At 37.1% G+C, this 14,791-nt stretch overlaps 1 protein-coding gene across 7 annotated transcripts; it reads right to left on the reverse strand.

Moving 5' to 3' along the window:
* Window positions 1–694: 694 nt before the first annotated feature.
* clic3 (chloride intracellular channel 3) lies at window positions 695–6,043 on the reverse strand. Of its 7 annotated transcripts, none has more exons than XM_015033657.1 (7): window positions 5,972–6,043; window positions 3,845–3,943; window positions 3,162–3,271; window positions 2,042–2,167; window positions 1,843–1,949; window positions 1,563–1,738; window positions 695–1,471 (listed from the first exon to the last, which is right to left on the reverse strand). In XM_015033657.1, the coding sequence occupies exons 2-7, from the start codon at window positions 3,878–3,880 to the stop codon at window positions 1,307–1,309; spliced, it is 720 nt and encodes a 239-aa protein (XP_014889143.1). In that variant the 5' UTR covers window positions 3,881–3,943; window positions 5,972–6,043; the 3' UTR covers window positions 695–1,306. The 7 variants fall into 7 exon arrangements, with proteins under 7 accessions (XP_014889143.1, XP_014889111.1, XP_014889135.1 ...); XM_015033625.1 differs by lacking the exon at window positions 5,972–6,043 and adding an exon at window positions 5,471–5,612; XM_015033649.1 differs by lacking the exon at window positions 5,972–6,043 and adding an exon at window positions 4,124–4,202.
* Between the last annotated feature and the right edge of the window lie 8,748 nt (window positions 6,044–14,791).

A 14,791-nucleotide genomic window follows, 5' to 3' on the forward strand; every position in this document is an offset into this window, starting at 1 on the left:
AGTTAGGCTCCTGAGCTGAGCAAGGTGAAGTCTGCTTTTATTTTCACTTTTATCCTAACCAGAGCTAAATACTCTGGCTCCTGCCTGAACACTTCTACTACTGACTTTCAGGATGTTGAGAAAAATTTAATCCGTCGGAATAAAACAGCATTGCAGTTTTACCCCGTTGCAAACAGACCTCCAACAAACTTTTTGTTTTATTAAGATCTTTATGTCTAATACTTTGCAAATATATTTATATTCCTTGAAATTCTTCCCATTTTCTTAGTTTACAACCATGAACTTTAATGTAGTTTTTTATTACCTTTATTTTTTTTAGATTTAATATGACATTTCAACACAAAACGGTGCAAAAATTTGAAATGGAAAAATAATGTTAAAAACATCTGAAAGGTCTGATGTGCAAGTCACAGGCTCAGTTAAATAATAAAGCACAAGAAATGACTCTGAACAACAATTCAAGTCTTGGTACAGATTTTCCATTAGATTTTAGAAACATAATTTGCTATCAATTGCATGGCATGATCATTTATGGTAAAGTTATGTTCCAATATATCATGTAATAATCAAATTAAGCTTGAATGCTATGAAATACTGAACTGGTAATGCAAACATTAGACATGCACACATTTGCATCATTTTTTGTGAGTTTGAAGATCACAAAATTCAACAAATGAATCCATCAACACCATGATTTCTTTATATAATGTAGCCTTTAATATTGAACAAAATAAGATATTTTTTATGTTACCACACTTCATTCAATTACAGATTATGTCATAAGTAAACATAGCTTAGAGACTTTACTGAAATACAGAACTGACTCATTCCTTTTTTTATTTGTGACTATTTAACTGAATGCAAAATACTGATTTATGAAACACAGCAACAATATACCTGTAAACCATCAGGCTTTGGCAAGATGCATAAAGCAGACCTGCACCTTATAAAGACTGAAGAAGACCAAATAGCACAGCAGTTTTAGTATGTACAAAATCTTTGATATTTGCAGTAACCTGTTAAATATGCAAATGTAAACCTTATGTTGCAAATATCTCTTTTTATGTGCAAATGCATTTCTGTTTCTTCTGAAACAGTTTTGCTTCTTCTTTACTCTCAGTGGAAGCCATCTTACAGAATCATGTTGGTACCAGTTGGAAGAGAGATCCTATTAAAGCACAAGTACAACTTAGCAATGTAGTTACATACAAATAAACCTGTCAACACAAAGGATAAATGAGTTTCAATTAAAGCAGATAAATACTAAAAACAAAAAAACCCTGATCATTTGTCATTCCCTCTTGGTCTATTTGGTCAGGTACTTGGCCACAGATTTGTAGGCAATGAGGATCTCTGAGTCATTTGGGCAGGTGTAGCGAAACTGTTCTTGTTTGTAGGCATTATTCAGGTAACGTGTCAGTCCTTTCAGCTCCTTGGGGATGTCAAAGTTGCGGTACTCCTTACACACCACCTATTGGGAGAACCACGAGATTTGCTGTGGTGATTTATTTTTTATTTTTTATTTTTTTTTTATAAGCAATGCTCTTGTGAGTTCCTTTTACCTTTATGATGTTGAGTTTGGGAAGCAAGTTGCAGTCTGCCAAGGTGAAGGAGTCACCATCGAGGTAGAGGCGTGTAGACTCTGTGATATTTGGGTTCTGATCCAGTTCGTGAGGGAGTGGAGTGTCAAGGTACATGCTCAGCTTAACCAGAGTTGACAGAAACTGTTTCTCAAGCACTGGAAGACAAGAAACAAACCTTTGTAAAGTTTTCTGAAAGCTTTGCAACAAGGAGACCATTTTATTCAGAATGTAAGTTAGAACATCCGGGAATTTTTCTTACTGATATTTAGCCCAGGATTGGGATTTTTAATGTATGCTGAAAATTTTCTGAAGATGTCCTGTCCAGTGGTGTTGGACTCTTTGTATCGGCAGCCGAGTTTTGGGTAGCTGTGATTTTTACAAAGTATGGTTACAAATTTTGATAGTTACTTAATGTCATTAAAAAAATAAAAAGATCTATTATAGATCGCTTTACTTACTTCGGTGGGGCAAGTTTCTCCTCCAGGAACTCCTCAATCTTGTTAGTGTCTGTTTTGACTTCCTCATTGTAGATGAGGAAAGGAGGCTGAGATCCAGGAGCCAAATTTTTCAGCACATCAGGTGCCCTGCAACAGGACAACAACCAGAAAGGAATTAGCAGTTGAAATATACCTAAATTTACTTAAGAAAATTCCCTGAACAAAACTTGCATTTCATTGCATAAAAACTGAAAAGTCCAAAATCAAAAGATGCAGTGATAGCAGCATCAATAACTGGTGTTAGATACCAGAACTCTGAGCTGTGTTTGACATCAGATAATTGCATTCAAGTCAAGAAGTCGGAATTTCAACATGGCAAAGATAAACTATTGTCTAACTCACCTTAACACAGCTTTATTTTCGCATAGATTGGCAATTGTACAAAGTGTCTACCTTTATCAGAAGTGTCAGACTGAAGTCATGTGAGGGCCAGGATCCCACAACCCGCTCCAATGCGCCTTAATAAAATGGCTAAATTGCCTCTCGATCAAACAGTTAGGTTCTACAGAATCTATCTAATGACCTAATGATTAGAACGAGGTGTGTTTCAGCAGAGACACACCTAAAGCCTTGAGATCAGGCCCTTGAGGACTATAGCTTTACAACTTTGGCCTAAATTGTTCCAAGATTGCAAAGTTTAAACAACAGATGTCTGATATACATGTTTTTAAGAAAAAGCTTGTGAGAACGGTCTGTTTTTGTGACTTTTCTGTCCTTTGTAGCAGCTAGCTTTGCTTCTTGCTTATGCTATCTTACACCTAAAGAGGATGGGCTCCCCTTGTACACAGGCTATTAGACCTCAACGCAGCCATCTGGGGTTCGATTCTGAACCATGGTACCTTTCCTTCATGTCTTCCCCACTTCTCTCTGCCTATTTCCTATCTAAATACCTCAAGTAATGGCCACTGGTGCCATGACAAATCTTCAAAAACAGAAATATTTCCCTAAAATGCACCACAAAGACATATTATATATTACCAGTGTTTTCAATGACATTCCCTGGGAGATAATAATTGTGTGATGTCAGTCAGGTGGCGACTCCGGCACACCCCAAGCAAAGAATGAGCTCATCTGATCTTACCTCCTCATGTCAACAGTGGTCAGGGTGAAATTGATCCCCTTCAGCCAAAGGATCATGAAGAGCCTCTGACAGAAAGGGCAGTTTCCAACACTTTCAGCATCATCGCTGGCCTGCATACAGACAGGGAAACCATAACCAGATCTCATGGATATGTGAAAGGTGTACTCTAAAAATGACGGGATGACTGGTATTTTTTAGCATAATGCAACATGGATACCAAAGCCAGCTCTGTAATGTGTCTGAATAAATTATAGATACCCGTATAGGCATTCTCATCAATCCTGATCTCCTCTGACAGATAGAGACAGCTATGAATGCAAATTTGAAATGGAGAATTAGGGCTTCTGATACCCTTCATTAAAAAGTTGGTTGTTTGAATTAAACTTGTTATCTCTGCTGTAGCATACAGTGACATATCTGGATCCAATCAATTAACTAACCACCTCGAAATGGGTAAAAATATAACAGAGAACCTCTCTGAGATCTTGGCTTCAATGACAAAGTCGACTTTCATGACTAAAAATGATTGGCTTGGCGTAAGACCTGCTGGCTTGTTAAGTCGACAAAAAGTTTGCCGCTTCTTAAGGGGAAAAAAAAAACAACTTTCAGGCCAACATTCTACAGACTCAGTTATAGTATTTCAGCCTTATATGTTAGTTAAAAAGTAGGTCTCTTGATCTTACCTTCACGAAGAGCTCAATCTTTGGAGTCTCAGCCATTTTTCTTTCTCTTTGTCTGATTGCGTCCACCTATTCCTGTCGCTTTCTCACGATGGCTTGTTTCTGTTCACGCAAAGATAAGTCAAAACTGATTGTAAAGATGCAGTAATCCTTCGGCTGACACATGCGCGCTCATGTACTTTCATGGTTCTTGAAAAACTGGTAGTAGTAAGGTGAGTACAGGCAAGTTGTTCCTACACAGCCTGTAAAAGGTACAAAAACATTACTTTAAACTCACTTTACCGGTATTATGTGATGCCTCTTCTCCTCCTTCCAGTGTTCACTGCACCTGTTGCTGTTATTATTATTTTTGTTCTTCTCTAGTCACACCCCTCAAACTTTAAGTCAGGCTACGCCCCCCCCCACTGGCTTTACCAGTTGGACCAGCATATCTGGATCTGTTGAAGCTGCCTTGCAGCACACAATCTGGGAAAAATCAGAGTGTGCTCATGCTAGCACAGTCTTGAAACATTGTTTCCTGATTCTTCTTAGTGTATTTAGTCCCAACATGATTGCCAATCAGAAGACCTAAAAGATTTGCTAAGTGACATGGTACCACTGGATGTTAATGAACTTTAAATTTAGAACTCCTTTAGGTAGTTTGAGGGGTCCAGACGTAATAGTTATACAGATTTTGAGGCTAGTATGTGCATGGACACTGAAGTAGCTTCCAAAAGTTAATTTTCTATTTATACCCGTTGAGCTTTTTTAAATTTAGCTAAGTTACAAGCAAGTTAAAACGCCAAGGATATTTCTGATACTCCAAAATAATATGTGAATAGTTGTAAAGACGAGGGAAGAGGAAGTTTTTTTTTTGTTTTTTTTTTATTTTGATCACTTTTTAAAAAGATGGTACACTTTAGCCGCAAACTGTTATTCTTCCCATCAGCTGCGTCCAACTTTCCTGCTCCTATTGAAGAGAGGCATCCCCAAAGCTCGATGCTGCCACCACCGTGTTTCAAGGTGATGCATGTTATCAGTTTTTGGCCACACATAGTGTTTCCCATTTTGGCTTAATTGTTACTTTTTGGTCTAATATGAGCAAAACAAATGGGACTAGACTTTCTTTCAACAACGGATTTCTTGTTTCTTTTGGGTTTGGTCAGTAGTGGAGAAAATCTGACCAGTTTTCCAAGGGTGCAGCCAACATACTTGATTCTACAGCTCAGCTCACAAAGGTGTAGACCTTACAATTGTGGCCACTTAAAGGTTTAAAAAAATTATGTAAGATTTATAGGCAATCAGCACTGTTGCAAAAAAAAAAAAAAAAGTAGTTTGTGGTTACAGTGTGGCAAAATGGGGAAAAACAAAAGATATGGACACTTTTGCAAGGCTTTGTGAATGACTCCTTCACAACAACATCTTTTTTAATGTTTCAGACAAAAACACCAAACCTGGAGCGGTGTTTTTGCATCTCTCCATCTCTCTTTTTCTCTCTCTTTCTGTATCTCTTTGATGTTTTTTTGTGGTTCTGTTTCTTCATTCTTATATTTTTGATTTGTTTATAGTCTTTAGCCAACATACAATCTTTCAGCTTTGGTTATCCTTTAAAGCTGGCTGAAAATGTGTTGTCATGTTTTAGGCACTTACTTGAGGAAGCATTTCTTGGAAACAGGAGGAGGAAAAAACAAAAAAGTAAAGCGACACAAAGAAAAGCAAGGACGCAAGCTAAGAAGATTGATTTAGTGCGATCCAAAACCAGAAAGTTCACAGTAGATATACTTTAAGCCACACAGGTGTCACTAGTGAAAAGGGTGTGTTCATGAGCAGGTGTCATTCATCAGTGACTTTGAGCTAAGGAATTCACACGTTGAAGGAACAAACTTTGCAGGTTTCTGTAGAATAAAATGTGTGCTTTTGCTTCAAACCTTTCAGGAAGGTGTTGTCCCTTAATGAAACACTTCCTGTTTTTCATTCTTAATGAGGAAGCCCAAAATATCTCTGAGGGGAGAAATCAACCACAACCTGACTGTTTTTGAAAACATGTTGGTCTCAAAGGGCCTATTTGTGCAGTAAGCATTATTTCAACAGTTAAATAGTTACATAACTATGACCAACTGTTTTCATGTCATTCAGTCCAGTTTTCCTCACCACAATAAAGAGACTGCTCTTGTCTCCCTCCTGCTTCTTCCACTCACACCTGTGGTGAGACAGCTCATCAGCCCAGGTCTTTTGTTCAGCATTCAACCTCCCTAGTATTTAAGCCTCTCATTCTTAGTCAGACCTTGTCGGATCCTTTCATCTTCTCCTGTCACTTCCCTGTGTTCTCCCCGCATCACCCTGCTTGCCCTGTTTCTGTGATTTTTGCTAGTTGTTTTTTTTATGCCATTAAAATATTCTAACAATGATCCACACTCCCAGCTCCTGTCTCATTTTTGGTCTGTCCTCCAACAATTGGAGGGATGAGTAGATGCAGAGACTGAGTGGATCTGCCCTGACTTTCCTTAGATCAATAAAATCAAAAATGAAGTAATCGCTGAGTTTGACACGTAATGTAAAGCATTTTGAATTGCCTTGTTGCTGAAATGTGCTTTACAGAAGAACTATCCTTGCCTTGTCCATGCAAATATGTATAATCCATGCATTGAATATACTTTGAAACAAGTTCAAATAACTTTAGGTCATTTCTTTCATTTTTGCTATTTTCATGGGATGCACAACTAAAAGCTTAACACATTGAAGTTTTTCATTAAGATGCAAAAATATTCTAATTCACCATCTACATTAGAAATGTTTTAATTTTTTTTCTGACCAACAGGCAAACATTTGTGAAACAACAAAAAGAGATTAGATGTATATTTTGGTCAGCTGGGGTTGTTGTAAATGTGCTACATAAATAAACTTTGACTAGATTTTGACTAGTCAAAATTGACTAGAAAGTATTTAGAAATCCCAGAAGAGCATCAGAAGTTTCTTGTTCAAGGGGTGTAAATAAGTATGCAAGTCATTCACATTTTCATTCCAAATAATACTGGAATAAATCAAACAAGAAATTATGCAACATTAATGTCAATCTAACAATGATGTGCAATTAATACAAGAGAGTAGTTGACATATCAGAACAGCTAATGAAGGTTTCCATATTCTAAGTATGAGTTTAAATAAAAAAAATAAAATTGGTGTCAAAAAAATCAAAAAAATAAAGAGAGAGGAGGAAGTCATTCAAGAAATTTATTTCCTTAAAATGTTATTGCTTCTGTAACAAAAACAGATTAGCTTAAAATGCAGAACAAGAACAAGACAAGGCTATAGGAAAAAAAATCTCTTCATGTTTGCTGGGGTTGCAAAAGAGGAAGGGTTTTGGTTCTTGCAACAACAGATAGTGCAATCCTCAATATGTAACTAAAAGAGAAGGTCCCTGCAACCCAGGCAATGAACTGTTTCATTCTTTGGGTCCAGTCACATTTTAAAGGAACCAAACGACCTCCTATGGGCAGACTGAAACAAAATGTGCAAAACCAGTCAGAAAGGCTTAAAAAGAGTTGAACGACTAAAAAGTTATCAGAATTTATCCGAAGAAATGAACGGTTTAAGTGGCCCTCAAATGTGTATTCATATCACTTTATAATGCCATTTTTGTGATGTACTGAAAACAGACCTTAATAAACTATTTTAAAAAAAATGTTCAACTATGTTGAGATATATATTCTGTACAATTCAAATGTAAAGCACAGAAACATGTTATGGGTGAAAATTATGTATAAGATGCAAAGGTCTGGTTGCACTGGTATGCATTCTGTTTGACTAATACTTTATTAAAGCAACTATTATTTCACTTTCAGCAGCCACAGATTGGGTTGGAGGAGTTTTTCCACTTGGTATTGTAAAATTTCTTGTTCACAGCTCACCTCTCTAAGTGACTTACACATGTTTTTCTAATATCCAGTATAGGCGAATTTACTTGTCACTTTTGGATCTACTACTGGAAGAATATTTCTAGATGCTGCTATGTACAGAACCCCTCAAAGGACAATGGAGGTAAAAATAAAATAAAACAAAATTTCTCGTGACACCAGATACTTTCTGGTGAGCGCCAGACAGACAGTATCTGGTACAAACCAAATAGTGTCTCGTCCACACTATATACTATCTTGTGTGCACAAGATACTATCTGGTACGCACGAGACAATATCTGGTATGTACGAGAAATGTATTTGCTTAGTTTTTCCTTTAATGTTGGTCCGTACGTATGTTTTATTCCCAAGTGTTATTTTTGTTGTTTCTTTACAAATGTTAAAAAATGTTTTTTGTGCTCTAGCATCAGAGTACATATTTAAGTTTTTGTAGCATTCACGAAAATATTTATAATGTTTCTTGAAAATAAAAGGTGTATAGCATATGACTAAAAAATATTTCCAGGAGCAGGCAGCAAATGCCATGTGTTTTAAACACTTAAAACTGCAGTATGTAATTTTTATTTAAAAAAAAAACAAAAACAAAAGAAGCTTTATATATGTTTGTTAAAACTGTCATTATGTCATAATAGTATGTTATGAGACAGATAATCTATAAAAATATGAATCTCCTTCACCTCCTTCCTGAGGGACTACTGCTGTCTAAAGAAACGCGCCTCTCCTGACCCAAAAGAACCAACCAGAGCCTGTAGGCGGGTCTTAGCGCTGTCAATCAACTGCATGTGCTCGTTGCTCAATGTGCTAATAGTTGAGAAACATCTTACCATTACAAGAAAACAGTTTATCTGCCATCATCAGCAGCCATGCTGCCTAGCATGAGTATTCACAGCAGGCTCTCCTAGCTGCAGCAGAGCTAAGAGCAAGAGGGCAAAGGGACCCGAGGCAAGGAGTCCCGGGGCAGGTGCAGCGCCACAGGGAAAGTGAATGACAAAACCCGTCTCCTGGCTGTTTCGGTAGTAAGCACTGGAAGAAGGCAGTGGAGCTCAATTATCTGTCTCATATCACACTGGGTCACAACATACTTACAGTTTCAATAAATATGTAAAAAAAAAAATATATATATATATATATATATATATATATATATATATATATATATAGAGGTTATATACTGCATCTTTAACTTAGACAAGGAAGAGTATAACAAGTCATTAGAAAAAGGTAAAAAGTAAAAAATGCTAAGAAATGTAGGCTATAGGTCAAAAAACAGCATTGAGTGACAGAAAAAAAAGACACAGGAAGTCTAGCAGGAACAGGCATGCAGGTCAGAGTTAGACAGGTTTAAAAAAAAAAAAAAAAAAAAAAAAAAAAAAAAAAAAAAAAAAACAGAAGAAAAAAAAACTTACCATGCTGTGTGCACATTTCTGAAAGTGCCCAGTTCGGTAGTTATGTTTACATATTTTCCCTGTAAGTTATTTGTGGTAAAATTTAAAAAAACAGAGATGTTAAAAAAGGCACGAATAAAAATGATAATTTGGTTTAATTTTATATCACACACCATCCTGACGGTTCTAAGAGAAAATCTTTGGTTTCACCAGAAGATGCACGACTTCCCCACTCAGAATGCGTCACTTCACTTTTTCATTCAGAAAACTCTGGAGAAAAATGTCTCCACCTAGTGGCTGTTTAAGATTAAGGCAACTACCAAAGCATGGCAAAGTTTCAGATGATCATCTTTGGGCTGGTAAATGTGAAGGTATTTCAAATATTGAGTAGGTTGCACAAATACAGAAAGTCTTGTTGGGTCCATTATTTTCCCTCATTGCTAACCTCTCAGTCAATGGTTGTTTATATAAATTACACTTTGGCAAATATCATTAGACACAAAGACGAAGTTACCTTGTCAACATGATCATAATAGTGCAGTTTTTGAAGCTAAAAGCAGTTGTGTATCTGCAGCAGCATAAACAATTCATACACACGCCTCTAACTTCCCCAAACAGTAACTGAATAATCCTTTTACTTTTTTGTTTATTTATTGAGAAGATTTTAGTATTACTTGACAGAAACTTTTGATGGGTGAGGGATATTTAACATATCTTAAATAAACCGTAAAGCTCTAACAGTCTGCATATTCTGCACATTGCTATTAAGAGCCCTCATGCTGCTTTTTGTATGACATATATTTTTTAGTTAAACTTATGTTCATCTTTGTATTTTTGTTACCCTTATTCAGTTGTTCAGGCTCTTTATGTTGTGCTTCCTTGTTCACGTTTGTGGTTACTTTACATCCTGTTTCAGTTGGCAGTGCCTGTTTCCTTGCATACGAGAGTAAATTTATCTCTTGCTCCTTTTCTCACACACACCTATTTCCGGCTAACCTGTACCACAGAATAAATAAAACCCTCTAAATATATTTTTGCCAAAGTTCATTTTTGGGTTTTCCGAATAGTATTGCATTATTCAGTCAGATTCAGCTTTTCAAGTACTTCACCTGTTCTAATAATTCTCGTGGACATGGATTTGAGGTTTATATAGATTTATGGTTGATGGGATTAATAAAATAATTTTGAACTGATTTAAACTGCATTAAACCAAATCCGAATGGCAGCTATTTTGGTTCAGTCTTTTTTTAATGCTGAATTAGAAACACTGGCCTTAACCAAGGCAAGTAAGGTCAGGCTTCATGTTAGTGGCTTAGTCAGTGTCCTAAGTTTCTTGTGACCTTCTTGATCCACCCCCAAACTCCATCCCTATATCTCTACAAGAATAAGCGGGTACAGATGATGGATGTATCAATATGAATGTAGCTCTATCAATGACATTCATGTCCACAATAGGTCTATTTGAACTTAGGAGCAGCACAATATGTATATGCAAGGTATCCATATTCACTTTCCTGTTTCTGCTCATGTGGCCGTGTTGTCACCTCATGAAATTTCTCATAAAGATAAGTGTAAGACAATGAAGGTCGCCACCTGCTGAGCGTCTGACAGCTTATTTTTAATAGAAATCGACAGAGATCTCTCTTGAACTGCACCAGCTAATATTTTAAATTTCCAAGCAACTTCAAAGACCACTTGAGGAAAATGAGACTGCAGTAGACAAGGGGTTCACAAAATACAATGCCAAAGACAACTGATAAAGGGAAGGAAATATCTTGATAGATATTCAGTAAATCCTGACAAATTTTTCATACTTTTTCCCACTTGTTTACTAATAGATTAGATGGCGTAATGATTTAAATCATATAGTATGATGTACTATTATATACAATTTTAAAACATGGTGTACTATTATTCACCATATTAGTATTTTTTTAAGAATGACTCACTCAAGTACCCCATGTGTAAATGTGCTCTCTTCTGCAGAACACATTTTACACTTCCTCTTTCTACATTACTACAGACATGCTGAAAACTTCTGCTCTCACAAGGAAGACGGCTGTTGTCGACAATAATGAGGAGAAAACATCTGAACAGAAATTGCTGACATTACAAAGAAAAGATTGATAAAGAAGAAGACGTATTGGGGTGGCACAAGTGATGGAAAGAAGAGATCGCTGCTTCTCCGCTTCCTTAAAAGGGTGGCGGTATTTATGCAGCTGAAGCTCTGTGGTGTTTCACAACCAACAGCAACCAAGAACTGGGTTTGGTGCCGACTACACTGGTCCGCTTCTTATCAGGTTAGTGGTTGAAGCTTGTGAAGTTCCCTCGTGTGTGTGTGTGTGATTTTGGTCAGTGCAGGATATCTGGTGAAGTTTGTTTCCTCATTTTTGTCTTTTTTTTTTCTTCTTTCTATTTTTCTTTGACAACATGGGACAAGTAGCACAAATTTACGCGTAGAACTAATGTTGTGATGTGTTTATAAAATGTACATGTGAAAGGTTAGATTATGAGCTTTTAGGCTGGAGAAAGTAAATCTTTTACCACATCCTGTTCTGAATCAGTTTTACAATTCAAGCTAAGGAAAGAACACACTGCATCTTTTGCGGACAAAAAGGAAATACTTCAGCAATCGTCTGTGACATTTTATGCTTTTGCTTAAAATTACATTATTACATTCAGGATGGGGGTTGGGGCAGAATTGAATGATGTACATAGTTTGTCACTGGTTTGTTGGATGATCTGACTAAATACATGGATTACAAAAAGTCCAGTTGTTGTCTAGGTAAAGATGGCCGCCTGTGAAGATGTCAATGCTTCTTTTAGTGTCTTTTCTAATCCTAAGGAAATAAGTCAGAATTTTGGCTTAGGTGTTTAGGTAAAATTATCCAACAACAGTCTAAGTTTGCTTGAAGGACAAGCATGCAACAGTAATTTTCTGTCCAGAAAAAAACTTTTAACAAACAAAGGAAAACTTTGTTAAAAAATTAAGAAAAAATGAAGCCTATTTTTGCTGTAAAAATAAAAACACTACACCTTTGTGAGCTCGCCCTCCCATGTGGACCAACTTCCATAAGAGAGGTACTTTAACTTATTCTTAGAGGTAATTGTTGGCTGCCTGGAAACCACCGAGATGACTTCAGATGACTGTAAAACATGTACTGGTTACTGATGTAACCAGTCCATTATATCTGTATTCAAGTGGAAGGGGTGTTTTCAAATTGTCATTCAAAAAGAAAAGCAGAACTGAAGCAAAGAAGCAAAGTTAAAATATTAACGTGCCAAATATCGTCTACTATTGTCTTCATCAGAGACAAGATTGTATCTCCAGAGAGACACTGAATATTGTATTCATAACTGAAATTAAAATAAATGTGCGATTTCTCCTGTAGTCTCAGCTTTGGAAAAGGAGCCGAACCAACACAAAAAGTTTAGCTGGTTTAAAGGAAGCAATTTAAAGCTGCAAGCTGATAAATGTAAGTTGATGCATCAAGAGAATAAAGGAAATGATGTGTATTTCAATGCCTTCAAATAAGTTCAACCATAATTGAGTGACAGGCCATGTATTAGTGAAAACATGAAAATATATTCCCATTTTAGACGACTCTGAAAATTTTAAATGTTAACTTTTGAGGATCTTAGAGTTAGAGTTAGTTTGAATAAAACTGTTCCGATTTAAGTTAGATGTCTGAAGAGTATTAACTTGGAGTTGCATTGTCTAAGTTATGCCTGTGCAGTGGAAGACTCTGTTTGACAGTCTGAAGTAAATAAACATATTTATTAAACAAGCCACATTTACAGACCAATCTGGAGCCATTAAGATTTACCCCTTCCAGAGCTACAGCTACTCTGCCTCTTCATAGGTGAGGACGCAGCACACAAACAATTTCCCATATTTGGCATCATTATATCTAACCATCACTTGTGTACACTGAATCTAAAGGCAGTGCTTATTGTGTGCACCCATCTCCATATAAGGCAGCCTGCAGCTCTGGAATGTAAGCACCTTGACATGCACACATTTCTCCAACAGCAAAGACTTTTAGTTTAGATTATATCTTACTAAAACATAGAGATATAACCTACATTTAGATACAACACATATACTACTAAGTAGGTTGTAGGTGGAGCTGTGAACTTGCAGCCAAGTCCAGTAAAAGAATCTAATGATTCAGCATCCTGTTGTACCAACACGACCAGCGCACATAAAACAGAGGCAGGAAGCCATAATAAAGGAGTTGGGCTGTCAGAATCAATGACACCTTCGATGCTTGGCTTTGCACGGTGCTGGTTTTCACAACCTGACTACACATTTTGAAACTAAATAATCTGGTCTGGCTTATAGTCTTTAATTCATCCTAAAGTTGTTCTGTCAGATTGAGATCAAGACTCTTTGCTAGTTAATTTTCAATTTTAATACACTTAAAATATGTCTACTTATGTCTAAGTAGACATAGACTTACTTAGGCTTCTAGTTTACTCCATGTCAGAGTTGCAGCGAGGATGGTGCCTGTCTTCAGTACTGAAACGGCAGAGGAAGTGTGGGGGGCACTTCCTCTGCTGTTTCCAGTCCAACTCTTATTGAATTATATTTACAGTATCTTTTCATCAAAAAAAATGAGATTAATAGAAATATGTGGAAATTAACAATATCTCAATTTGCAAGAGCAAATCTCAAGTAAATCAGAGCACTGTTAAACCTAAGATAACCAGTTTCATTTATTTTTTATTAACAGGGGGATCCTTACACTAAAAGGATGAAATGGTGTTCCATGAAGAGAGGACTTGTCTTCTGCATTTTGAGTGGTTTATTGCTGTGTCTTCACAATGGATGGCGCGAAGCAAACACCTACAATTACTGGAAAAGCACTGCAAACGTGACCATCCTGGTGTGGAAGTGGCCATTCGGACGCTCGTACAGTCTAAAGGGAAATGTGTGCTTGGATCTGTACAAAATACCAAACTGTACACTGGTGGATCAGCGCTCCTTGTTCCCCTCAGCTCATGTTGTGGTGTTCCACAACAGAGAATTGGTAAAGGGAAGCCAGCAGCTTCCAATCGAACTCCCACGGCCACAAGGCCAGAGATGGGCCTGGATGTCACTGGAGTCTCCTAATCACAACGGAAACTTGAAGAAGCTTGCAAATATCTTCAACATGACCATTTCCTACAGGAGAGACGCTGATGTTACCATACCTTATGGTGAGCTGCTGCCTTTGGAGACTGAAAGTAACCTGGTGGAGGACAGCCATATAAATAAGACCTCTTTGGTCTGCTGGGTGGTCAGCAACTACAGGAACCACCACAGAAGAACCCAAGTCTACAAAGAGCTCAGTGCCACAGTTCCTGTGAAGGTTTATGGAGGTTGGAATAAAATGCCGCTCTCCTCTGAAGACCTCTTACCAACAATCTCTCGCTGCTACTTTTATTTGGCTTTTGAGAACTCTCTGGCAAAAGATTATGTGACTGAGAAGCTGTGGCATAATGCTTACAAAGGAGGGGCTGTACCAGTGGTACTGGGACCCCCAATAAGTGACTACAAAGCTGTGGCTCCAGAACATTCTTTTATCCATGTCGATGAGTTTTCATCAGTACGGGAACTGGGGAAATATCTTCAAAGACTTGCAGAGGACAGGAAGCGATATGAGGAATATTTTAACTGGAAAAAACAC

This window comes from Poecilia latipinna, unplaced genomic scaffold, assembly GCF_001443285.1.
Source record: "Poecilia latipinna isolate Pla-1442-1.1 unplaced genomic scaffold, P_latipinna-1.0 Scaffold16, whole genome shotgun sequence".
Classification (NCBI taxonomy): Eukaryota; Metazoa; Chordata; class Actinopteri; order Cyprinodontiformes; family Poeciliidae; genus Poecilia; species Poecilia latipinna.